General features: G+C 41.9%; 1 protein-coding gene across 2 annotated transcripts in view; it reads right to left on the bottom strand.

The window, feature by feature from the left end:
* Nucleotides 1-706: 706 nt before the first annotated feature.
* flt4 (fms related receptor tyrosine kinase 4) overlaps nt 707-24,155 on the bottom strand; it is a 47,350-nt gene continuing 23,901 nt past the window's right edge. The window contains exons 6-30 of one of the 2 annotated variants that reach the window (XM_087848720.1): nt 23,136-23,275; nt 22,886-23,075; nt 21,274-21,391; nt 20,952-21,136; nt 20,521-20,686; nt 17,868-18,003; nt 17,228-17,336; nt 14,857-15,216; nt 14,128-14,274; nt 12,542-12,673; nt 11,946-12,052; nt 9,506-9,641; nt 8,945-9,049; nt 8,623-8,736; nt 7,821-7,909; nt 7,406-7,565; nt 7,214-7,308; nt 4,015-4,137; nt 3,757-3,868; nt 3,444-3,543; nt 3,102-3,207; nt 2,890-3,014; nt 2,419-2,539; nt 2,164-2,249; nt 707-1,298 (exon numbers count right to left, since the gene is read on the bottom strand). In XM_087848720.1, the coding sequence (XP_087704846.1) occupies nt 1,079-1,298; nt 2,164-2,249; nt 2,419-2,539; nt 2,890-3,014; nt 3,102-3,207; nt 3,444-3,543; nt 3,757-3,868; nt 4,015-4,137; nt 7,214-7,308; nt 7,406-7,565; nt 7,821-7,909; nt 8,623-8,736; nt 8,945-9,049; nt 9,506-9,641; nt 11,946-12,052; nt 12,542-12,673; nt 14,128-14,274; nt 14,857-15,216; nt 17,228-17,336; nt 17,868-18,003; nt 20,521-20,686; nt 20,952-21,136; nt 21,274-21,391; nt 22,886-23,075; nt 23,136-23,275 (3,482 nt within the window). In that variant the 3' untranslated portion in view covers nt 707-1,078. The remainder of the gene's footprint in view (nt 1,299-2,163; nt 2,250-2,418; nt 2,540-2,889; nt 3,015-3,101; nt 3,208-3,443; nt 3,544-3,756; nt 3,869-4,014; nt 4,138-7,213; nt 7,309-7,405; nt 7,566-7,820; nt 7,910-8,622; nt 8,737-8,944; nt 9,050-9,505; nt 9,642-11,945; nt 12,053-12,541; nt 12,674-14,127; nt 14,275-14,856; nt 15,217-17,227; nt 17,337-17,867; nt 18,004-20,520; nt 20,687-20,951; nt 21,137-21,273; nt 21,392-22,885; nt 23,076-23,135; nt 23,276-24,155) is intronic. The other variant, XM_006781620.3, reaches the window with a different exon arrangement.

Below are 24,155 nucleotides of genomic sequence, written 5' to 3'. Positions count from 1 at the left end.
AATCCCTGCGCTGTCCTCAGAGGTTACGATAAAGGTATGATTCGTGTTTCCAAAAAAACCTCAGAAAGTGATCTGTGAACGAGTTTTGGCTTTAAAAATTTTAGGTGTCTTTTTATTTCTTTTAGCTTCTTTAAACTGCAAGAAATGTATTTGTAATAAAAAGTCAAATTATGAAGGCCAGATTACGACTTTTTACCTGAACAACATGGTAACAATTATTCTTAGAAGCTGAAATTGGCACCTTTGTGACATTTACAACTAGGAGAGTGTGCGTATACAAAGTGGACTTTGCACCAAGCCGGTTCTCATTTCCCTCAGCTGGCAGCCTGGGACAACACCCTGCAGGCTGTCATTTGTGATGTGAGCTTGTAAGAGGGCGTTAAGCTGTTACAGCTATCATCGTGCTTACGTCCAGCTCTGATAAAGGTGCTTACCGTGAGTCACTCCTTTTATTCGCCCTCCATCCCTCTGTTTACTTCCGTCACTTATTACTTGTTAGCAATGTTGTGAGTCTAAGTGTGTCCACCTCCACTGAATGACACAGATGCCACAAATATCTGTTTACTTCGCTGACTAAATCATCACAGAGCTTGTGGCTCTTTCTCACTGTGGGCCAAAACACAAATTGACACTTTACTCCACTGAGCTTTTACGACAGATCCAACTCTAAATTCATATTCATCATTGGGAAAAAAACAAGCAGAAGGAGATAAAATTCTTTATTTCCTCATGTATGAGTCATAATTTGCACAAATAAAGAAAGAATTCTCTGCATATAAAAGATAAAAATATATATATGTGTGACTAGAAAATACTTGTGGTTTGTTTTTGTCATAATGCTGCCACGCAGTGGCTGGTTAGAGGAACTTCAGGCGCATGTAGCTCAGTCCATTTGTTGAGGCAACAGTCTGAGAGAGGAAGGATTTCGAGATGAGGAGAAAGTAATCATGAGAATCTAAAACCTGATCTTCAATATAAAAAAAAGACTAGTTACATGTCAATACTGAGATGTTACTGCAAACCATCCTCAACCTCAGCTGTCTGTGTTAAACCCCTTTTTTATGCATCTTTGGTAAAATTACACATTCGAAGAAGCCGGGGAGGTGGTGTTTGGTGAGGAGTAGAAGTCACAGAAGCCCTCCTCGGACAGGTGTCCGTACTCGTTGTTGTAGAAGGTCTGACCTGACAGCTGGCTGAAGAAGTTGGGCCGGAGCCTGGAGCTGCCTGTGGCACGGCTTTGATCCGGGGAACTGTGGGAGGCTGTCAGAGGCTCCGTGCTGCTGCTACTGTTTATACGACTGAGGAAAGAAGGAAAAAAATTACAGACTCACAACTCAGGCTAAACAACTCAACTTTCTGTGAATTTTGATTGATACAATTCTCTATAACCTAGATAATCATTGCTGAACTCCCCTGCTTATTACCATGAGCTTATTATTGCAAGACGGTCCCGAATACACAAATCCCCAGCATGCACACTTACGAAATATTTGTGCAAAATGATGGAGCCCAGCTGCTTGAAGACATTATTAAGCAAAAGACTTTCAGAGGCACCAAAGATACTGACACACTGATTTATTATACGTACTATATTATGTGTAAGAATGAATAATATATCCTCTAAAGAATGGGATAGTTTATTTAGTTTTGACTCCTTTTTGATCAGAGCATCTGCTCACATAGGCTCCTCCTACACTTTGCTGTAGGAGTAAGTTCTCCATAAAAGCATGCTTTTTTCACTTTTAGTTTATGTTGGCTTTTTACAACATTGCAACTCTCAAAATGTTGCTAATACCCAGGTTTGAATGACTCAGACAGTTGTTTACTCCCACTTACCCATGCATAGATCGAGACTGCACTGATGCTTACTTCCTTTGCAAATCTAGTTTCGTTCCACATAAAGCAGTGGGTGACTGTTCTGCAGTTTCCGAGCAAAAGAGCGCAAATGTTTTCTCGTATTGACTCTGAAACATGTGGAGCATAAAGGCATCCATTTCTAACGCTTTTCTTTAACTCGACAGTCATTGTGCTGTTTCACGGTGAGAAATGAGTGTGTAGCGGTCCAAATGTCAGATGGTGTGACTAATCAGCTGGCTGCGTACGTCTAGTGCTTCGATTCCGGTTTTCACAGATATTCCGATTTTTGCTTTCATATCATTTAACCTTTTCAAGACGACACCCCCGTGGTTGTGCTCAATTCTCTCAAATTCTTCGGAGGCCAGAACCATCCCGCTGTCCGTCTGGTTGTCCTAGAGAAAAGAGACACAGGTTGACGCAGGTGCTACATCTGTCTCGACCAAGAACGACCACTTTTAGTAATAAACATAGGTGATAATGTCTAAGTCTGAAAAAGCTTTCAGAAAATGTCACCAGTCAGTTCACATTTTCCGACAACTGATAAGAGGATAAGAAGCTTACTTGAGGAGGTTTCTGTGGATGCATCTCAAGAGGCAACTCTTCAAAGGTCTTCACTCTGGGCTGGCATATTTTGGACGGCCCCATGAACACACAGCCAGCAAAGGGCACACAATTATAATACCTGACCGAAAGACAGAGAAAAGGCAATGATCGCAAACAAACTTGAGCTGCGTATTGCATTTCTATTTTTAATTATTGAAACAAATTTCAGTTTACCAGCATTTTTGGACATTAGTTGGAATCTTTACATAGCTATTGGAATCCTTATATATGTCGTATTTATGATGCATTATGTTCATGACAAAAAGTGAGAGTTTGATAAACCCAACCATAACAATCTGCTCAAGCAAACACCTCAGAAAAAAGGGATTCATGATAAGAAGTCCTACTCATGTGTGATCTTTAAAATCAAAGTATCATTCATATCGTTTTATGGGGTCTGATGGATAAAAGGGGATTGCGCTCTTGTACCTTGTGGGCATAGTGTTGCAAGCGAGTCTCAGTTCTTCCTCAGATGGCGGGCGCGAAGAGACTTGAGAGAAACCATCGTCTTCAGAGTTCTGTGAGTGGTTCAGGGGGATGTAGTCCTTCCCATCCTGAAGGAAATAAGAACGAGATCAAGACCCCAAAAAAGAAAAACTACAGAAGAAAGTTGGAGACATTATCTCTCCAGCAGAACTTACAGGTAGACTGTTGTCCTGCAGCAGGTCTCCCAGGATCTGGACCAAGGCGGGGAAGGTGGGCCTCTCTTTTGGCTCGCCCTGCCAGCAGGCCAGCATGATGCCATATCTACCAGCAGAGGGCAGCGGAGTCTTAACAAGAATAACATCCTCTAAAATGCATCTACAAATGCCATCCTATATTGTTCCCTAGATGTGCAAATCAACTTAATGACATTAAAACGGAAGTCACTCTTCTAACTGGTTAACCCAGTTAAAGACATTAAGAGCAATATTTTCTTCCTGAAAGCAGAAGCATTTTTTTTCTCGAAGATGCGGAAAGAAAGAGAGAAACTAAATGCTTACATTTCAGGAGAGGCAGTCTCCGGTGCTCTCATCCTGACGCCCTCTTTCAATCGCTTGCAAAACTCTTCATCAATCTGTACCCCGGGATACGGAGATGCACCTAAGAAAAGACCAACATCAACCACCACATTAGGAACAGGAAGACAAATGACTGAGTACTTGTATAATAGGGATGCTGATTCGTTCTGCTAGTAAAAGTTCATTGCTTTTGGCACTGGCTGACATTTATAGATATTGTCAATCACAAGAGACTGAGTTCTGCACAGATGACATAAAAGATGCGTGTGCATGTGTTATGATTCCGACTTTTTACCGAGTGAAAAGATTTCCCAAAGGAGAACTCCAAAGGACCACACGTCACTCTGGCTGGTGTACACTTTGTCAAAGATGCTCTCTGGGGCCATCCACTTCAAAGGGAGGCGAGCCTGAGAGAACATTAAAACAGATATGACAGGCAGATAAAACACAGCTGAGACTCACCATTAAAAGTAATCTTTATGTGGGTGGATAAAAAGAAATAATAACAATTAAAAAGTGTAATCTTTCCCAGGAAGCTAAAGTGGTGACTTACGTTGCCTTTCCTGACGTAGTCGGGGTCTTTGTAAATGTCTCGGGCCAGCCCAAAATCACAGATCTTCACAATGTTGTTCTCTGATAGGAGGATGTTACGGGCAGCCAGGTCTCTGTGGATACACTGTGGATACACACAGGACCACGCGTACATCATAACTCCGCAGACAGGTGTTTGAGTATGTGCGTGCTTTTTAAGTGGTTGCATGCGCTGTGTCCACCTTGTTTCCTCTGCGTAAGTGTTATTTGGGAGAGTGTAAATAGCAACTTGACCATTTTTTAAAACCAGGGAGTGTGTTTGTGTCTGCGTGTGCCAGTTCGTAACTGGGGCTGGACTGTATCTCTTCCAGCACCATTCACAAACCTGGCAAGCAAACACAGCTTTGAGTGGTTTGGGGGAGTCAAATAAATCCAGCCAGTCTGCTGTTGTAAGTCTAAGTATCACATTCATTACAAGTTGCAGCTGCTCCCTTTTTTCCGATTTAATCGTTTATCCAGTCACAGTGCAATGAACCATAGCAATGCGTATCAGTGTTTTGGTAAAACACAATTTTTAAAAGCTCATTTTGACAGTGTTTTGAGTTCATGGGGATCAAATCAGCTCACCGTCAAACCGAAACAATCCAATAACACACCTCTCTAACGCCTGGAAAATGTGAGAATTCAGTTTGCATCGAAGTGCCTTGAAACATCTCTGCTGTTTGCAAGGAGTATTCCTCAAAATTAAAACACAATCTTAATTTTATTGCTTTACTTGTACCTGAATGCTTTTAATGTCATTTTATGTGCAGACAAAACTTCAATTCTAAGTTGATTTCATGTTTTTTAATGTTCCTGAATTTAAAAAAAAAAAAAAGTCATATAATTTTAAATCAGTTTAGTCCTATCTCATTCAGTGTACTTTCATTTTAGCTTATACTGACAGTACAAAGTGATCATATTCCTTCTTAGCTTTGGACTTCAATAAAAACTGCTCTGAGAAAAGCTCACCTCTTATCTCTTAAGTCAAAAGATTTTGCTAGTTAGACAGTATAGATACTTTGTGATAACACTCCTGATGCACTTCCAGTGTCAAGGTCAGGTGGCAGAGTCACTATAAGAAATGACAAGTACTTAGGAATAGTTCTTAATATTTAAATTGAGTAGTCCCAGTTTATGCTACTGTGTATTTTCTCCACATTACCAGAGCAACAAATGCATTTGCTGCAGAACAGATTGAATGATCGCTTCTTTAATCATAATACACTACTGTTTTTAACCTGCTCACATGTATTTCGGGTATCTAAAATAAATTTGAACATAAAAGGCACTATAATAATATAGTGATAATAATAAAATAGTGATCATACAAGGTAACAGAATATATAAAATACCATAACACGTCAAGCGCCTCTACAAACTGTGCTATTTCTAAGCTGGAATTTAGTTTCTTTTTCATGTTGTCTATGCAGTTAGTACACAACGATTGTCTACTTTAAACACGCACCAGTAATTCCTCTCATAAAGAGAACAAATCTTAGTTACGGTGTATAAAGTCTCACCACTAGATGTCAGTAGATTGCAGCTAAATGAAGTGCATAAGCTTAGCTACGGTGGCCACTGTAGGACAAGTAATCTGTAGCGAGTCTAGGCTTTAGTCCAGCTGTCGATATTTACATTAGTGTAACTAACATTGCTGAACAGTGACGCTTAGCGAGTAAGCTCTTGTACGATGTGAGAATTTAATCAAAGTGTTTGTCGGAAGGAACGTGTGATATTTAGGACAATTTTTTTTTTTGAACAGCCTAACATTAGCTGGCATACTGTTAGCTTATAGCGTTGTGCGCTGTCTGGAGATGGGAGGGTTGTATCCAATCTGCTGACAACAGGTAAGTATCTCAAATACATAAAAATATTTATGCAAAATTCTGTGCGTTAGAACCCTGAGTTCAGTTCATCGACGAGTTTTGAGGTAGGAATGAACAGGATTACATTTTATTCTGATGCCGGTTGCATTGTCTGTATTTTTAATGGTTTCAATATTTTAAACTCAAAAGAAAACTACGGATAATGGTACCTTTAAATGACATTTAATGTACTGATGCTGGTGACTTTATTGTTCTTGTATATAATGTATTGGTATTTATGGTAGTACTTCCCAGGTTCAAGTCTTTTTCCATCAGCACTGGTAAATGGCCTGCATTTGTATAGCGCTTTTCTAGTCCCTAAGGCAGCCTGGGATCGAACCACCGACCTTCCGATTAGTGGCTGACCTGCTCTGCCACCTGAGCTACAGCCACCCACAATGGTAACTACTCTTCTTTTGTGGTGTATCTCAAGGTTCCATTCTGGGTCCAGTTTCCTTTGTTATGCTATCACTGGGGCTATATTTGTAACATAAACCCTTGCCAATTCTGGTAAGCAATGCCTCTGTCAAATCCTTAACCTGTTCTTTGGTTGATGTTAAAACCTTAAGAGTAATTAGTGATTCAGCAGGCAGTTACACCATCCCCTAACGTCTTCATATTTTGTGTCCCCGGCATCATATTTTAAACCTCAGGAAAATAATCAGTGTTATTTCTGTTTCTTTTCTTAAGTTTGATTTCCAGATTAAATCAGCTGTTAAAAACAACTTTTCTTTCTTTCTGTTATTGACTCTGAAATGGTAATTTGTGCTTTCATCACAGTTGGACTGAGTTGTTGTATCTTGGACTGAGAAAACCACTAATATCATAACTGCAATCAATTCAAAATGCCAATGTTAAACCTTTTTTTTTTCGTTATTAAAAATCTTTCTAATTTAATTTGTGTATTGCACTGTGGCATCAATACAAAAACATCCATATTCTTCTGCTAGTTTTAAACTGGGGATCATTGTTAGGCACAAAGGACTGAAAAGTTGATGGTAAATGGTAAATGAAATGCACTCATATAGTGTCCTTCCACCTTAGTGCACAAAACACTTAACCGCTCAATTACCCATTCAGATGCATACTCTATGCCAGTGGAGCTGTCACAGGAAGCATGGCAGAACATGACACTCTGAGCCAAGGGATCGGAGATGCCAAGCATTAGCGGTCGACCCTGCTCTACCACCTGAGCCACTGTGGACCCCTCATAAATGCCCCAAACTACAAGCCGCTGCCTCTGAAGCTAACCTCCGGTGACAATTCATCACAGCTTAATCATTAATTGTCCACACTGTAATGCTGAGAATGAACCTTTCTGGAAGCCAGGAACTCCATCCCACGAGCCACCTGGAAACTGTAGCAAATCAAATCTTCTATTGTCAGAGGAGTTTTCCACAAGTCCTCCACTGGAGAGAGAGAGAAGGAGAGGATGAGGGCAGTCACGGCGAGAAAAGAAAACAGCGTGGTGTGGGATGAGGAGTTCAATCACATAAAATGATTCACTTTTCTCTACAGCGGGAGTCTGACTGGACGTATTGGATGATGGACTCTGAGGAGCGGTGAGCGGGGAGGAGGATGGAGAGGGTGGTTGACGAGTCCTCTGGGCAATCTGACCCGCTTCAATCATCCGCCTCACCTGGCTCTGGGTTTTTGGAGAGCGATCCTAAGTGGGGAAGCGTTTCAATGAATCATCTCAAAAATCAATATCGGGCTTAAGACTTACAGAACATGGTAGATAACTGAGTTTGTGAACAGAAACTACATAAAGGGGACAAAGCATAGGTAGAAAAATGAGACAGACTAAAAGGTTAAAATGAAAACATGATTACAGATAGTCTTTCTGAGCTTTGAGCTGCCATCAGAGAACAAATGTGAAATTGCTTGAATAAATTGCTTGAGTTCTGCAGCGCTGTGTTACCCTGTAAGGGAGGAAGAACTCTCGCTTGGCTCGTAGGAAGTTGGAGAGATTCCCATACTTGCAGTATTCCACAATCACCATCAGCGGGCCTGGTAACAGAGATGTTTCAAATGTTTCAGCACATGTTCACTGCTCGTCTACAAGCTCTTTTTTTGTCTTTTCTCGCACCGTATCTGAAATAGAGACGCTGCAGCTTGAGCTGGACCATTTCCCGCCTGAGATTAGCTGCCTGGCTGCTTTTTGTTTAGGATAAACACTTTCAGATGTCCGTGACTCAAAAATGTTCTCTATAGGTCAAAATCATGCATGGGTGAAAGGGAAAAAATGAAGGCATCTGTTTTACCTCTCATTTGGTTACAGGCTATAAGGGAAAGGGGGATGGACAAAATGATGTAAGGACTTTTACACTTAACAGGACAAAGAGCAGAGCCGGAACATGAAGGTTTCCCAAAAATACTGACAGAGGAAAATAGATGATCAAAGGCTGAAACAGTGACAACATTACCAAAACAATCCCACGTTCATTTATCTTGTTAGGTGACTGTGTGCAAATGTATTTAATACACTATATGGACACGAGTACTGGGCCACCTCCAGATTACACCTACAGGTGCTCCTCGGCCATGTTTGTGCTGATGTTAATGCCAAAGCAGATTTGGAACTCTGTCACTTTATATGGTCTGCTACTTTGAAGTTCAATCAATGTGGTTTCTAAACACTTGCACTAATATTACTAATACCACTTATTACATTCTAAAAATAGGATTTTGCAAGCATAATCCATGTAATTCTTTGGCCTCACCATTTGGTTTGGTGCAGGCTCCCAGGAGGTTTACTACATTCAGATGGTTGCCAATGTGAATCAGTATCTTTAACTCTGACATCAAGGCTTTGTGTTCACTGGCCGTGGCTCCGTCTGCAATACAAAGTGAAATGTTACAAATAAAACACATCACATTGTGTATTTTGACGTGTGCATATCTTGTACAAACATGAACTGCGTGGGCTGCACTGCACTGCAATTTCTCCTAACTTTGATTACTCTGACTGCATCAAATCTGTTTAGCGTTTGCTTCACTTTGGGTAACCTTCCAAGAACATAAACACACAAAGCCAAATCTCACCCTTCAGCATCTTGACAGCCACCGTGTCCAAACCTTTGCTCTTGCTAATGCCGTAGATTGATGCTTCAATTACTTTTCCAAAGGCACCGTGCCCTAAAACCTTTCCTGTATCAAGAGAAAGAGCAGAAAATCAACAAGATATTCATGTTTATTGATTGATGCGTGCTTGATTTTAGCCTCACTGGAATACATAAACAGTTCCATCTGCAATGGGAAAAAATTGCAGATGGCATCCATGGAGACAAGGAGGAGCAACGGGACATTAGACAAGATGGTCCCATAAGTTGCTGTCGTGGAACAGATGCTTTTCTTCTGGGCATTTTTAAAAAGCTGTTCTGGGAATGAGCACATATTTAACATTAGCACTATTGCTGGCAGCGCTCTATCCAGTTGGCAGCAATCCAGAATCATGCCATTATGGATTGTGGAAATGGAAAAGTAATTCAGTTTCATCCATCTATTTGCCTCTCATCCACTCCTGCTCATGTCCTCACACATACCTCAGGCTCCTATGCTACTTTAGCAACCATCCCTTTTTTCTCACCATTCCTTGTTACCCACCTAGCCGGAGTCTGTCTCTGGAGATCTCCCACTGCGATGAGTCGTAGGGCAGGTATTCGCACTGCTCATCCAGTGGCACCTCCCCCGGGTCCATAATGATTGACAGATAACCTGTCTTTATGTCTGCTGGGTTAACCTGAAGTTCAAGGAGAGACGAGAGGTGGGCTGAATAACAGGGAATCTTGGAAAGGAAGCGCTGGACACGCAGCGCAAATGTGAAACGTAAATAACACGAGGACAGAAAGAAGGAAAGGTCAGACAGCAAAAAAAAAGTGTGGCCTCGATGGTATACTGCAAACGAGTGAAATTACCTTTAGTCATGCTCTTATTAGAGTTAGAAATATGTCAGCATGCTCTTTTAAAGCACATTTAGTGTTTTTTTTTTTTATTGCTGAAAGCAAAGAAAATTATTTTTATTGAAATATTAACTAAAGTGGCCCATCTTGACTGACAGCAGCCACTGAAAACCACCGAAGGATGAGGCATTGTTAGCAGGAGTCTTCATGACCTCATCACTAACTAAATGCTGCAGCTGATAAGCTTAGTAGCTACTTAGCATGCAAAGTGACATTAGTAATGCACTTTTAGGGAGTGAATGTTTGTCTGGTGGCTTAAGCACAGGCCGTGTGCATTTGTGGTGCTGTGTACAAAGCATTAAAAGCACACTTTTAAAAAGTAAATGCTTTTGTGCTCTGTGTTTGTCTCTGGATGTGTATTTAGTTAAAGGACACCTGTTTGTTTTTTTTTATTATTTGTTTTTTGGCAGCCTTCAAAGCCCAACATGCAACAGCAGCCATGTTGACTTGAAACAGAAGGTAAACACGGGTGCTGCTGATGTCATTAACTGAGCTTCTTTTCTATTCTTGAGTGAGCCTCAATTAACGTGAGAGCAACACCTTTGTTTACTGCCTATTACTGTAGTTACATGTGGTATGTTCATGTTGTGTTTGCATATGTTTTATAGCCTCCTGTCATGACCTGCCATTTGTTAGTGTTAGTGTGATGCTACGGTTTCAGTTAAGTTGCAGTGCAATCTAACTAGCTAAGATGAAGACCTTAAAGTATTCTGTTCAATTGTTACTATTAAAAGTGCTGATCCAAATAAAATATGTCAAATATGTCCTGTACAAAGTACAGCCTTCTTCAATTTTAAGGTTTTATATAACAGGACATCATAAAAAAAATAATTTGGTCTTTAGCAGGTCATAACATTAGGCAAATACAATCTGAGATGAACATTTACACCTGACAGGTGACACTGCGTCATTATTTATTTAACAAAAATCGAACCACTAATGCAGAAGCAAAGAGTGAACAACTAAGTGCATCCTTTTTGCTTCCACATGAATTAAGAGATAGACAAGTGCTGCTAATGATAAAATGGACTGGTACTTCTATAATGCCTTTCACCCAGTCACACACATTCATAAAGCACTAAATTTCATGCCTAAGCAATTTTATCTAACATTCAAACACACACTCACACTCAAATGTATGCATTTGAGTGTAAGGTTCAGTACTTTGCCCAAGGATACTTCGACAGACTGGATGATCAATCAATCCACCCACCTACCCATTGATTGAGGACCCAGTCTACCACCTGAACCACAGCTGAAATCAAATGTACTCGAGTAACTGATTATCAGCAAGTTATGTGCATCGGCACATCGGTGAGCACCTTGTAAAAGCACAAGTTTGTTGGTTTGAAGAATTCAGGTGTGTGTTAACATAATGACAATCTTCCCAGGATTGGGCACCTTAGCACATCCACCCCAGTGTTAGATCGTGGAATACTCTGAGAGGCTGCAAAAAAAACCAAGAGCTACACCAAAGACTCTATAGGCCTCAGTGAGGAGATTAAATGTTACAGTTAAGTAGAAAGCCCTCATCTCTATATAAAAAAACCAACATGGCAGCACAGCTTAGGTTTGAAAAGTTAGGTTTAGGTTTGAAAGGTTGCATCTGGAACAATGTGCTCTGGACAGACAAGACTAAATTGGAGATGTCTGACCATAATACACATCATTAGAAAGGTATTTGAGAAAAATGTAGCATAGAGGAGCAGAGCTAGAGACAGACGAAAGGTGGAGAGACAAAAACATTGAGACGCTGCAAGCAAGACAGAGAGGGAAAAAAGGAAAGCCATCTCTAATTAAAAGAGAGACTCACCCTACCAAGTGTGCAAATAAAGAGCAAATGGATTCTCATTATGACCACGTTTGCTGCTGTTGCTAACAGCAGCAAACGATTCGCTCTATGCGCTCCTAGAAAATATCACTAACTGTCTTTGGATGTAAATGACAGACTTATCTCTAACAAACAGATTGTGCTCAAAGATAGACAAAACAGGGGTCAAAGTGCCTCCGTCACAGTCTGTCGGCTCCTCTCGAAACACACACAGACACAAACTCAGACACAGTGATAAGTGGCGCCCTCTGACCCGCTTCACATTGCAGAAGATGAGAATGAGCAAGGCCCAGAAGAAAACAGCGATGACTCCAGTCCCGATGAGAATTACAATCTCCACGTTGGCCCGGTCACTTGACCCTTATCGGAAAGAAAGAAAGAAAGTCAGTGTTAGATGCAAAGGGTTTAAAAACACACACACACTGCTGAAAACTACTCAGCCCTGTCACATGGACTGCTCTTTTACCAACTATAGGGGGCACTAAATTACAAAGTATTTGGCCCACAGCTTTCTAGTAAACTCCTTAAATAAAATCGTTAGAGTTAAATAAATGTGCTGGGCTGACTTTCAGCCATTGGCCATAAAACCACTTCCAGCAAACTCATTCACCAGCTGAATGAGAAAACACAGTGTTTCACTGGCTGATGACTATGATTTGAGAGCGGCACATAACAAAAGCACACAAACTAGAGTTACGGTGAGAGTGTGAGAGGTGAAGATGTGAGCTCAAGGACAACTGCGATTTCAGGCCTGAGTGCACTCGAAAAAGCACACGGAGAGAGCCGGGAGAGCGTATGGTGAATAGATTCAGGTGTCTCTGTGAGTGTGTGTGCGTGCGGCTGTCTCACCGATGACGCTGACGGCGGCTGAGGAGTTGACACAACCGCGCTGGTTGCAGGCGGTGCAGGTGTAAAGACCGGCGTCCTCCTCTCTGACCCGCTGGATACTCAGCGTGCGGTTTGAATCCTGCAGCTGGATCCCTGCGAAGGAGGCACCGGGGGATGGGGTGGAGTTGGGGGGGGGGACTTGTTAGTGACACGCACTCAAACCCATATTCGAAGCCTGTGCTGTGTGCTGTGACTTTAGTGCCACTTCTTCACCCTTTCGCATTGTGAATTCAGCACCATTTTCCACAGCGCCTTTTTGAATTCTTGTCACACCTCTGGACCTCCATTTGTCGCATTCATTTATTATTCCATCATCCCGCCGTGCACCCCAAACAGTCCCCTCTGAGTGATCCCAGGGCATCAGCTGTCATTCAGACTTGCATTGACCCACCCGACAGGCTCATCACCTTCAGATATTAAGAAGAGACTAAAAAGCTAATGAGCTGTGTCGGCCTGAGAGGGTTTTATGTGTGTGGGTGTGTGTGGATGTGTGAGGAGCTCTACAGCAAAAACATCATGACAGGAACTCCTGATACAAGTTCTATTTTGACCCACTTGTTCCACAGTATGAGTGTGTGGGATTGATGTGCGCTTGTAAAGGAAAGCAATGGTATCCTAGAACCAGACCTTTCCTTTCTATTTGGTTTCTGGATTGATAGCTAGGACAAAAACATTCTGAAGTGGTCCAATGTTTAGCAAAAACACTGCAATCTAATCCCAAAGACCATTTATCCATGACAGTGGAATGCTTGATCTGCATTTGACTAATCTTTTAAGTCTGAACTCTCGCATTAGGTGAATTTTTCCAAGAAGACAACGGTGTAATCTTGAGAGATGGCAATGTCACAGACTCGACAAGGGGGCCGTGATAAAGTTGCAGCCGGTTGTGCCAAAAATGACTAAATACCACTGAAAAACACTTTGTTGTGCACACACAGCAACTTGCAGAGCATCGTGTTTGCACTGACGGTGCTGACCGGGAAGAAAGTGTAGAAGAAATCCTACACCGAGGCACAATTTACATGAGGAAAAATATTGTTCCAAGAGTGCAGGCTTGCTGGAGAGAATGTGTGACGGCAACGTTATTAGCTAAAGGAGTGTTGTTGACCAGGCACGTGTACTTGCAAAAACATGAGAGGGTAATGTCAAAAGCAATCGCACACACTGAGAAAAAACAATCCGAGGCTGTCACTCACAAAAAGAGCTACTTATGTTTCCACTTGGAAAACTGCACTACAGTATTATAGCTATAGATTTCAGCTATTTTTGCGCCTATCAATCATTCAGAGGCAGAAGAGACAGAAAATAAAGCACAACATTAAACATACAAGAAGTTTACCTGAATAGCTGGACTGACATTTGATCACACTTGATGTATCTGTGTAAACATTAACAAAGCCTACTGAGATGTAAAGTGGATAATTCGAGTCCCATCAAATAAAGCCTCACAGGGGCAGGCTTTCTGACTTCTTGTCGGCGTGCGTGTGTGAATGCGAAAGCCCCGTCCTACAAACACGTGTATGAGCTGCTGTGATTTATTCATGCACCTGACATTTGGTGGAGAGGCTGGTTGTCTTTGAACCAGAAGAATCGGGGCAGAGGTCTGCCCTCCACGTCGCACTCCATCGTCAGAGACTCGGTCACATTCACTGTTTGGTTGGTGAGGCTGCGCTTATAGCGTGGTGCCTCCAGGGCTGCGATGGGAGAGAGAAGGGAGAGAAAAAAGCCAGAGACAGATCAGCAATGGAGAAGGTGAAATCAAAATTATATCACTATATCGACACTATATCAACTCACAGAGGGCAAATGTGCAAGATGCACTCTTGTGGGTTTGAAAATCAGGGCAAAAGGAAGAAGATCCCATTAAAGCGTACATATGTCCTCCAGGCACTGACGCAAGCTTACACAGCAAACACCACGAGCGAGGCAGGAATTTGTTTGTGCTTTTCAGCCCTGCTGCATCTCAGCTCTGTTTTCATGTCCCTACATATTGATGCTGTGCAGGCATCAAGTATTTTCTCCATTATGTGTGGATGTGGGTATCGAGCTGCGTGGGATCTTTTGAGTGTGGGTATTTTTAAGCCTCTAGCATCTCAGCGCCAGTTCCGCTGCAACCCATGTGTGTTGCCACTGCCAAGGGTTGAGTTTTTCTCTATAATTAGTGGTGCAGCCTAGTGTGCTGGAGTTAGAGTGACTCTGCTTTCTGCTTTCTGCATTCAGCGGTGTGTGTGTTTGCATCTCTGTGTCTGGAGCTTTAATTCCCCCTTATTGCTCACCTTTGACAGAGATGTATCTGAACAGGCACTGTTTCTCCCCACTGCGTCTGCTCTGAGCCTCACATACGTAATGCCCTTCATCCTGCAGCTGTATGGAGTTAATGGTGAAGTCCAAGACCCAGCTGTTGGAGGGCTCCTGGAAGGAGAGCTCACCACGGAGAGCCTCAGCATATAGGTGCACGCTCTTGCAGTCCAGCTCCTGGGGCTTACCCTCCTCGTCCTGCAGGGCCCGAGGGTCAAGACGGTACCAGTGGAGCTGCTCATAGGTGTAATTATCAGCACTGCAAAGGAGAGACACTTTCTCCTGCTCCAGGGGATATTCAGACTGCTGGACATCTACATTGAAGCCCTCAGGGATGGCTTTAAAGATGAGAGAAGAACAGGCAGGCTGGTATGTTACCCTTACACAGAAAGGCTTTGAATTACACATCAATAAATACTCCTCAAAAAATGCCATTTATATAAAATATAAACCAGCAAATGCATGTAGGACGGCCTTGTTATGAGGATCCCAGCAAAAATGAAAGAGAAGTTTTGTTTGTGCTTGCTCACAGGATTAAGAAATTCTGCAGCAACATTAGGCTTTGTTACACTGCCATTAGGCCCTTAATGGCAGGCCAACCTCAGTGTGAGTTATTTTCACAAGGACTATTTCTTTGGCATGGAAGCGTAAAGAGGCAACAGGGTGTTGGCCACAGACTTCTAATAGTTCTAAAAGAACAACCCCACAAGTTGCTTTGAGTTTTTTGAGTTGGGCTGCTATCACAAAGGAGCTCTACTTTTTTTTTTGGTTGCGCCCTGATGTCCTGTTCTGGCCACCAGTGCACGGATGCCAGCGATTTCAGCCGGAACATAGAATGCTGCGTCAAACCAAACCAACTTTCACATGGAAGATCATCACTTTTAAAGTGAGCAGTGCCCAAGCCAAAAAATGGCACATTAAGTCATGTGTTCAGCCAGAAACCCATCCCCCTGGCTTTTTTGTGGGGAGTGTACCCTGTACTCCTCCTCCAGAGTTGGGCCAGAATTGGACAGAGAGTTCTACTGTGGCATGTGCCATCGTGGAGCTCTTTTGTCCCCACAAACAAAACTGCAGCTCACCATCCACCCCCATTTGCTCCCCTGCGTCTCATGTTCTCAAAGGGGAATTCGAGTTGAAGTGTTGTAATTTTGACTCGCTGGATGTGATCCAGCACACGCTGCAAACGGGCACCTGCAAGTGGTCAGACCGTGACTTCCAGAGCGCAATCCAAGCTTAGCTGGGCTGCTGGAAGCGGCGCAGCAACCTTGATGTGCCAAATTGAAATCAGACATGCTTTTTGTTTTTTTATTGGATTACTGAAACATTTGAGCACAGATCATACTACATACTGCAGCGCGCATTCTGTGTAGGCTTATCATATATTGAGTAGCTTTATTATTCCTGCAGGGGATCAGAGCTGACTGAGTCCTGTGAAAGAACAGAATGACCCGTTGGCTCTTGTGCCCGGGAAATCAATTTGAAAATCTTTCCACCTTTTTTTTGGAGGTGATTAATTTTTCAAATCTAATTTTCCACCACAAACTCTGCTCAGCTTTATTGTAATAGAGTGCAGCAAAACTTGGATCATCATCGATCAACCTTTGGCTTTAAAACCAACCAAGCTCCTATTTTTTTCTCCCAGCTGAGGAAAGGCAGTTTGTTTGTTTGGCTTCTTTATGGATCGTCTTTAAGCTTCAGAACAATACACTAGGCCTCGGGGGACATGAACGCCTGGGTTGGCTAAGCATTTGACCTTGACCTTCATTGTTAGTGCTCAAGGTCAAAGTTTATCTTGAAAAACATTTAAAGAAACCATGTCAAGTAATATATCATATGATAGAGCTTTACAACACACTTTTCGTCTTTTCAATATGACACCCTATGATGTCACAATGACGCCATAAAGTTTTGCAGAATCACACACTGGATGAATATGTCTTAAAGCTTGAGTTTTTATACCTTATAGAAGCCAAAAATGCTCCAATCATATACTAAAGATAATAAAATACACAATTTTAGTATGTAATACTTCAAGGTCAAAGCTCAGGGTCACAAAAATAAGGTAAAAAGCTTTAGTTTCCATTCAATCCTCTCCAAACTTTGAAGCAACATAGTCATCATTCTTTGTTTAAGCTCTTTAAAACCGTATTTTTTTCAATACAACATAATATGACTTCACAATGACACAAAACGAATAATATAGCACACTAGATTATGACCTTACCAATGCTAACATGAGTAAAGAATATCAAAGTTTTAGTATAGCCCTTGGCCTTTGGCGGGAGTTGCGCTCTGTGAGTGCTCCTGTTTTGCATTGTGTTTGAGAGATATCTAACCACACATACTCACTGGTTACATAGAAGTAGATAAGCCGCTCATCTTTGCCCACTTTGTTTTTAGCAGAACACTTGTACATGACGGACACGCTGGCATTGCGAATCAGAAGTCTGCTCACTCTCTGCGAGGCGAGGAAAGGAGGACGAGACTTTAATTCATGCCGTGGAGACGCACATTTTAAAAGAAAGTGCAATCTGCTGTCGTGTAAAAATCAGGTTTTCTGCTGACAGACCAACGACACACAAACTCGCTCAGGTGTGAGTGAAAAAAATAGGGCGTTTGCAGCGTGAGCGTGTGTATGTATAATTTCCTCTTACGGCTGTGGTTTATAAATGTGCAGGCGTGGGTACGCGTACATGTGTGCCTGGATGTGTTTATAACTAGAACTTGCAGGAAGTCTGCAGAGGAAGACTGTTCTAAATATTTCTACTGTGGAAATGGCTCTTGATTGACAAATTTTGTTATGGAGCTCAGAATTTGGGACGCTTACATAAAAACATCACAGGTCACAGATAGGTCCACTTACAGAAAGGCCTTCTTATGGGTTAGGCCCTAATTATATTCTGTAATCTTTTTCCCCAGAGATCAATTTATAAGCAGAGCATGTCTGTCCACAGAAAACCAGTAATAATCGCAATGAGGCCTGACGAACCTTCTCTCGTCCATCCACAACTTCGAGAGACGACTCGATCGGCTCAATTTCATTCATCGCATTCTCCGAGTTAATGTCCTGCCAGTTCTGACAATCTGCGATCCTGTCACTCCGACTCTTCCGGTCTTGTCGGGCCCTGGAGGGAAGCAGAGACACATTCATGACATCTCGCCTCATTGACATGTGCAGCACAGAGTGGGCAGTGGGTGAGAATTAAGGAGCACGTTGAACGATATCCTGAGGTTTTATGAGAAGTCTTTTCCCGCAGACTGTATAGCATTTCACATCAGCTTGAAGCCCTGAGCCAATGCAATTATGTCCTAAATGTCCTAGCAGCTAATGGACAAAGTACGCTATCAATTATGACTATCCGCAGTGCGAACATCACAGGAAAACTAATGAAATTTTTATTTAGTATTTTCTCCCATCTGCACTACTCTGCATTAGCAGAAGGCCACAGGGGTCAGTTTCATTTTACTCTCTACATAATTTACTGGTGGTAAATGTGCATACGAAAAAATAATAACTTGTAAATACCAATTTACAGTATTGTACTTTGCACATTAGATGCTTGCCCAGCCCTTGTACTTAACATATTTCAGCCAGTGATGTTGGGGATTATAAACACAGAAATCAAATACCATCAGATTTTCATTTGAGCCGTCTGAAGAGTGTCTGATTGACAGCAGCTTCATCTTTCAGCATGAAAAGCACACCTGTGGAACACTATCAGCCCTCCCAGAGCATGGACCTCAACATTATTTTGACAGACAACAAAACAAAAGGCAGCCAACATCCAAACAAGTGCTTTGAATGTCCTTCAAGATGCATGGAGAACCTTTATTGAAGACTACTTAAAGAAATGTCAAGAAAGCTGCCTGACAGAGTTCAGCCTGTGTTGAAGAATAAAGGTACAAACTCTGTGTTTGCCTTAGATACCATATGTTTCAATAAATAGGTACACCTATTTCCCTTTATCCTAGCAGTATACAAAAAGCTGAGGAGCAATTCAAAACGACTGTAGATAGGCAGAAATGTACTAATTTATAAAACACAATATCCTTTTACTGACAGTAAAGAGATCGCACGCAGCATTTGGACCACAGGCAGAATAATTTGCAGTAAGCCTTTTCTCTTGCTCCTAAATTACTTATCAAACTCCTCTTATTGGCACGTCTCTGGCTCAATAATTAGGATATTACACCTCCTTTGTCTAATCCATACTGTTTAAGAAGTGATGTGCCCCCATAAAACCACCTACTTGTGAGCCAGGGGATTATTTGCTTTTCCTAGTTCTAGTCTCGATGCTAAGCTACGTTGATGAGGCTTCATTATTTCTAGCATTTCTAGCAGCACTGTGTGAGGGCCTGCTTTTTGTGTTCACTTGTTTTCTGTTGCCACATAAATGACAGAGCTCCACAATGTGCTTTATGAGCAGATTTGTATATGCAACAAACACGCACACACATACAGAGATAACATCAGTCAAGACATTACTCTCCTGAAAGTAATTTCTCAGGCTCTGAAGAAAAAGACCAGCACCACTGAGATTACAAAAGCAAACGCCTGATATTGTAAAATTACTTTCTTTCATCAAGCACACTTCATCAGGAACACACTGTGCTGCTACACTTAACAGGAGCCTGTGAGGAAGGACAGGTTTAGCTGGAAGTCCTTCGCTGTATTTCAGACCGTCACAATGGACAAGGAATTTCAAAATATTCAAAGAAAATGTAAAAAAAAAATAGAAGCAGAATTAACTGTCCATGAAATGCATATTAGATCCACAGTGGCTAAAACAAAACACGAACTGAGCACTTTCAGCCAAAAGTAAACCAAAGCTGCCACTGCTGTGAGTTTCAGACTGCCTCTTAGACCAGGATCGACACCTTGCAGCTGCACTCCTGTTGCATGCTGACATGGAAAGGTCAGAACAGCAAAATTTTCCAAAATTAAGCCTGGGAGGAAGACGGTAGAGGCAGGTGGATATTAGAGCGATATTCAGTGGAAGCGCACAAAACACTGGGGCTAGAGAAATAGGAAACAAGTGAGTATGATTGCCCCGAGAACTCATAAAATGGGTTTTATTTGACAAGAGAAGCCTGGTAATGAGCGAGTTGTGTTTCAGTGTTTATGTACATGTTTTAAGTGTATTTGTATTGTGTAGCACTCTAGTTAGCTTCAATCACACCTGGAAGATTTATGTGCGTTTCATGTGTGTTGTGTCTGTATGTGTGTCTTTGCTTATGCACAAAGCTGGACCATAGCACAGGAGAGTGACAGGCACATTATTACTGTGTGGGGGAGGAAGCTGGCTGGACGTCGAGCAGACACTTTCCTTTAGTCTCCTCTTTCCTCCTTCCTTACCTCCCCTCTACCTAACTCTATATATTAGCTCTTTTCACCCACAGCCACCTGCCCCGCCGCCCCCTTCTCTCTCTTTTATATCACCTCCTCCCTCTCTTGTTCACTCAGAGCCAGTGGATAATTTCACACTGACCTCTTCTTGTTATTTGGTCTCACGTAACGCTTCATGCACCGCTCTTCCCGCCTTTCCTGTCTTGTCTGATCAAACCTTATCTTCACACACACACACAGTTGCAAAACTACCAGTGCTATATATGAAGGAGTCTGGGGCTGAGGTTTTTCTTACACTCTGCTTTGGGTGCTGTTGAGGACACAGGGGCCCCAGGCCCTCCACTGCCAGCTGATGTTGGGAATGGGGACACCGTAGGCGGTGCACGTCAGCGTCTGGCTGCTGCCGCTGGGATAAGGGCTGGATGGATCTGCCACCTCTTTTTCATGAATCTGAGGAGGAACTGGGGGAAGAAGAGAGCTAATAAATCAATTCTTCCAGGAAGTCATAACTTTTTTATGCTAGATAGGGGTCTCTTTATAATTGATTCATGCAACTTTTTTACTCTTTTGTTCCTTTCTTTTGTAAGATTTTCAAATTAAATCTACAAAAATTCGACTTTCCTCACTTGGGAAGGCAGGGAATCTCTATAACTTTACACTGCTGCTTTGTTCCTAAAATATCTGGAGGGATTTTAACTGGAGGTTCACAGAGCAACACACACATACCGTTGATGACAAGCGTTATGTTGAGCTTCCTCTCTAGCCCAGCATCGCTGTTTTTCAGGACCACCGTGTACAGCCCGGAGTCCTCCTGACAAACATCCTTAATCTCCAAAACATGTTTAGGGTGCATCCTCATCCTTTTCATCTTGAATTCTGGGCGCTGATTTATTAGCTTTCCGTCTTTATACCTGGTGGCACACACAGATACACAAAATGTGCTCCTACTGAGATGTCCTGCTCTTTAATTGAGCTACAAATCTCAGATTTGCGAGGCCTAATTATGCTTTTGGACATTTCCAATTACATTTAATGAGACTCCTCTTACCATTGCGTTTCGGGTGCCGGTAAGGCAGAGACATTTACTTGTAATTTGTATGACTTCTGGCCAGCAGTTATCTCCACAATCGGTCCAATTCTGTAGTCGAGGTGGATAAATGGTCCTTCTGGAATCAGAGGCATTCACATTAATTATTTTGCCTCATCTGAAAAAACCCTTTAATCCATAAACACTGCTCAATTCCAAACTCTAAGGTATTTTTCTAGAGCTTGTCCACGAAGTAAGGATGGTGCGCTGGGTTGCACGTGTCGTGGTTTTGGAGTTAGACACTGCTCAAGCAGATCTCTGGACAGACTCACGCGAGCCCTTAAAGCCCTTTTCCTTCTGGAAAAAATCTGAACGTGAAGCTTTTCAAAAACATCAAAGAGAGAGCATACGACACCTTTGGTGCACCTTTAGATGTCAGAGTTCGCCTTTCATGTTTTCTGTGTTTAGTTATGTTCCTTTTACTTTGGTCTGTTTCACGTCACACATGATATCACAAACCAAAATGTTTGAAAATAAAGCTTTACAGTGATAAAGACCATGTGTCGCAGGAAAAATTAATGAATGTAATATGTTTCGTTTTGATTTTTAAAAAATCGATACCAAATCGATATTAAATATCGATTCAATATTTTATGAAATTAAATGTTGCTATTTTATTAAATAAATCCAACTACTCTGGTAAATGCAAGTGCAAGACGGCTCATCTCATGCACAGAAATCCTGAAGCAGCTTTAGAGCCAAACTCGAGGGGACTCGACTGAGCTGGCTGCCAGCTGCCTGTGTTCTGGTTATACTCCTACAGACCTGGGAGGTTGCAGAGTGCAAATATAATAGTTAAATGTGAATTTCTGTGAAATGTGTAAATGTTTCTGTCTGTGTAGAGACAAACAGATGATTTACCACAGTTAACCGCTGCATTATCAGAAGTAGATTGCATGTAATTGCCAGCTAAGTGGCAACATTTATGGTAGTTTTTTTGTGCTGGTGTTGGCATGTTATATAATCTCATTTTGCAGCAAAAATAATAGATGAAACTAGATAACTTCAGCTTATTGGATAAAACAGATATTATAACAGAAAGCAATATATGTTATTGGAATACTCGGCATGTTGCAAAAAGTTAAAAATCACAATAATATCATAGTGTGAGTAAAGATAATTGTAAATATCAACACTTCACTTTTGATTCCTCAGAGGTATCCGATGGAAGACATAACACTTATTACTAAAAAGCATAGCATTATTGAGGCACTGCAAATTATTTAATCCCAACATAATATGGTATCGTGGGGTGATTCTTACCTCTATTAAATATGTGACTTCATTAATAACTTAAAACTATAACTTAACTATAAACTACAATTGTCATGAAGGTAGCATCAAACACAATCTAATGGCAACTGATTTGGTGACAGAGGAGGATGCTGAGGACAGGGTGAGATGGAGGCAGATGTTTGGTCAAGTTTTTCATTACAGGGATTATTGTGGAGACTGCATAACTGCATATAGAGCTGGATTATTTGCTATGTTTGCCAGCATAACTGTAGATTTGGATGGTTAATGCAAACTTTAAGAAGACTAATGTATGGACAAAAAAAAAAGAAAGTCTTACCATGAACTACGACCTGAGTTTGTTGGGTGTAAGTCCCGTCCATGCTGGTAACATTGCAGGTGTATCGGCCGGTGTCTGTGACATTGACACTGTGGATGGTCAGGGCGCTAGAAGCCGTCGTGGCTTGAGACAGAGATTCACGGAGGGTGGTAACTTGCACCAAGTCGTTCGTCTGGTGAGGAGAAACAAACTGTGATTGTGAATTCAGGTTTGCTTCTTACTAACACAACATGCGATGCACTGCTAGTACCTGTTTGCTTGGGTAAGACCACTGGATGTCCACCCCTGCGTTGAACTCCACCATCGCTGTGCAGTTTAGGGTGAGGGCCTCCCCCACTAACAGCTGTACTGGCTCCTCAGGAAACAGCTTGACATCGTAAACCTGACTTCCTGTCCGGGAAAATAAAAGGGCGAGGTAGACCCAGACAGAGGTAGGGAGACAGTGAGAGAGGTCAGAGTGACATTGTCAGCAGTTTTTCCTGAGGAAACTACTTTCCTTTGGACCTGAGAAGCCATCCCAGGCTACTCTAAAACTTTATATATACATACACACACACACACACACACAATTTTATATATATCTAGATGTGTGTGTGTTTGTTTATATACGTGAATAAAACTGAAGTGAAGCATCAATCCTGTTTTGCACACTGGACAGCGTATCTGATGTTTAGGTCATTCTCTCTGCATGGAAATGACTTTGCACGTAAAAAAAAAAAAGGCAGACTGTGATTACTGATTGTTTATACAGTCCATTAGTGTGAAGAGTGAAGCCTCTCTGAGTTTCTCCTCTGACTGATGTGGCTATTACATTTGGCTGGGAGCGGTGAATATGAGTTTCCATTTGCCCTCTGAAGACAGAGGTGAATGAGCTCATACAACAGAGCGTAGAGCATCTGGATCACCCTGAGTTCACGCGCTATGAGAGGGAAACTCAACATAAAGTCTCTCGCCTTTTCAGCTCAGTTTTTCAAAATTTGATTATGCCTTCCTTTTCCATCTGCTTCTCTTTTCTTCTTTTCTTTTAGTGTTTGTGACATAATGACTCCATCCTTACATAAAAATGGAGTTGTTTTAGAGGAAATTACATAATTAAATAAAAGCCTCGAAATTGTCAGCATTAAGGCTTAATTGGCTCGCCGACTGCCATGGAAAATTATGTGGACAGGGCAGTCAGTCTAGCACCACCTTTGATTTTCTAGCTAATTTCTCTTTCAACAAGAGCAGAGAGTCAAATCTAATTCAAATATTTGTCCTGGGTCGGGAGTGT

The sequence above is a fragment of the Neolamprologus brichardi genome, chromosome 2 (assembly GCF_056152115.1).
Source record: "Neolamprologus brichardi isolate AB-2024 chromosome 2, ASM5615211v1, whole genome shotgun sequence".
Taxonomy (NCBI): Eukaryota; Metazoa; Chordata; class Actinopteri; order Cichliformes; family Cichlidae; genus Neolamprologus; species Neolamprologus brichardi.
The sequence above is the reverse complement of the archived record's forward strand: the minus strand, read 5'-3'. Positions and strand labels throughout refer to the sequence as shown.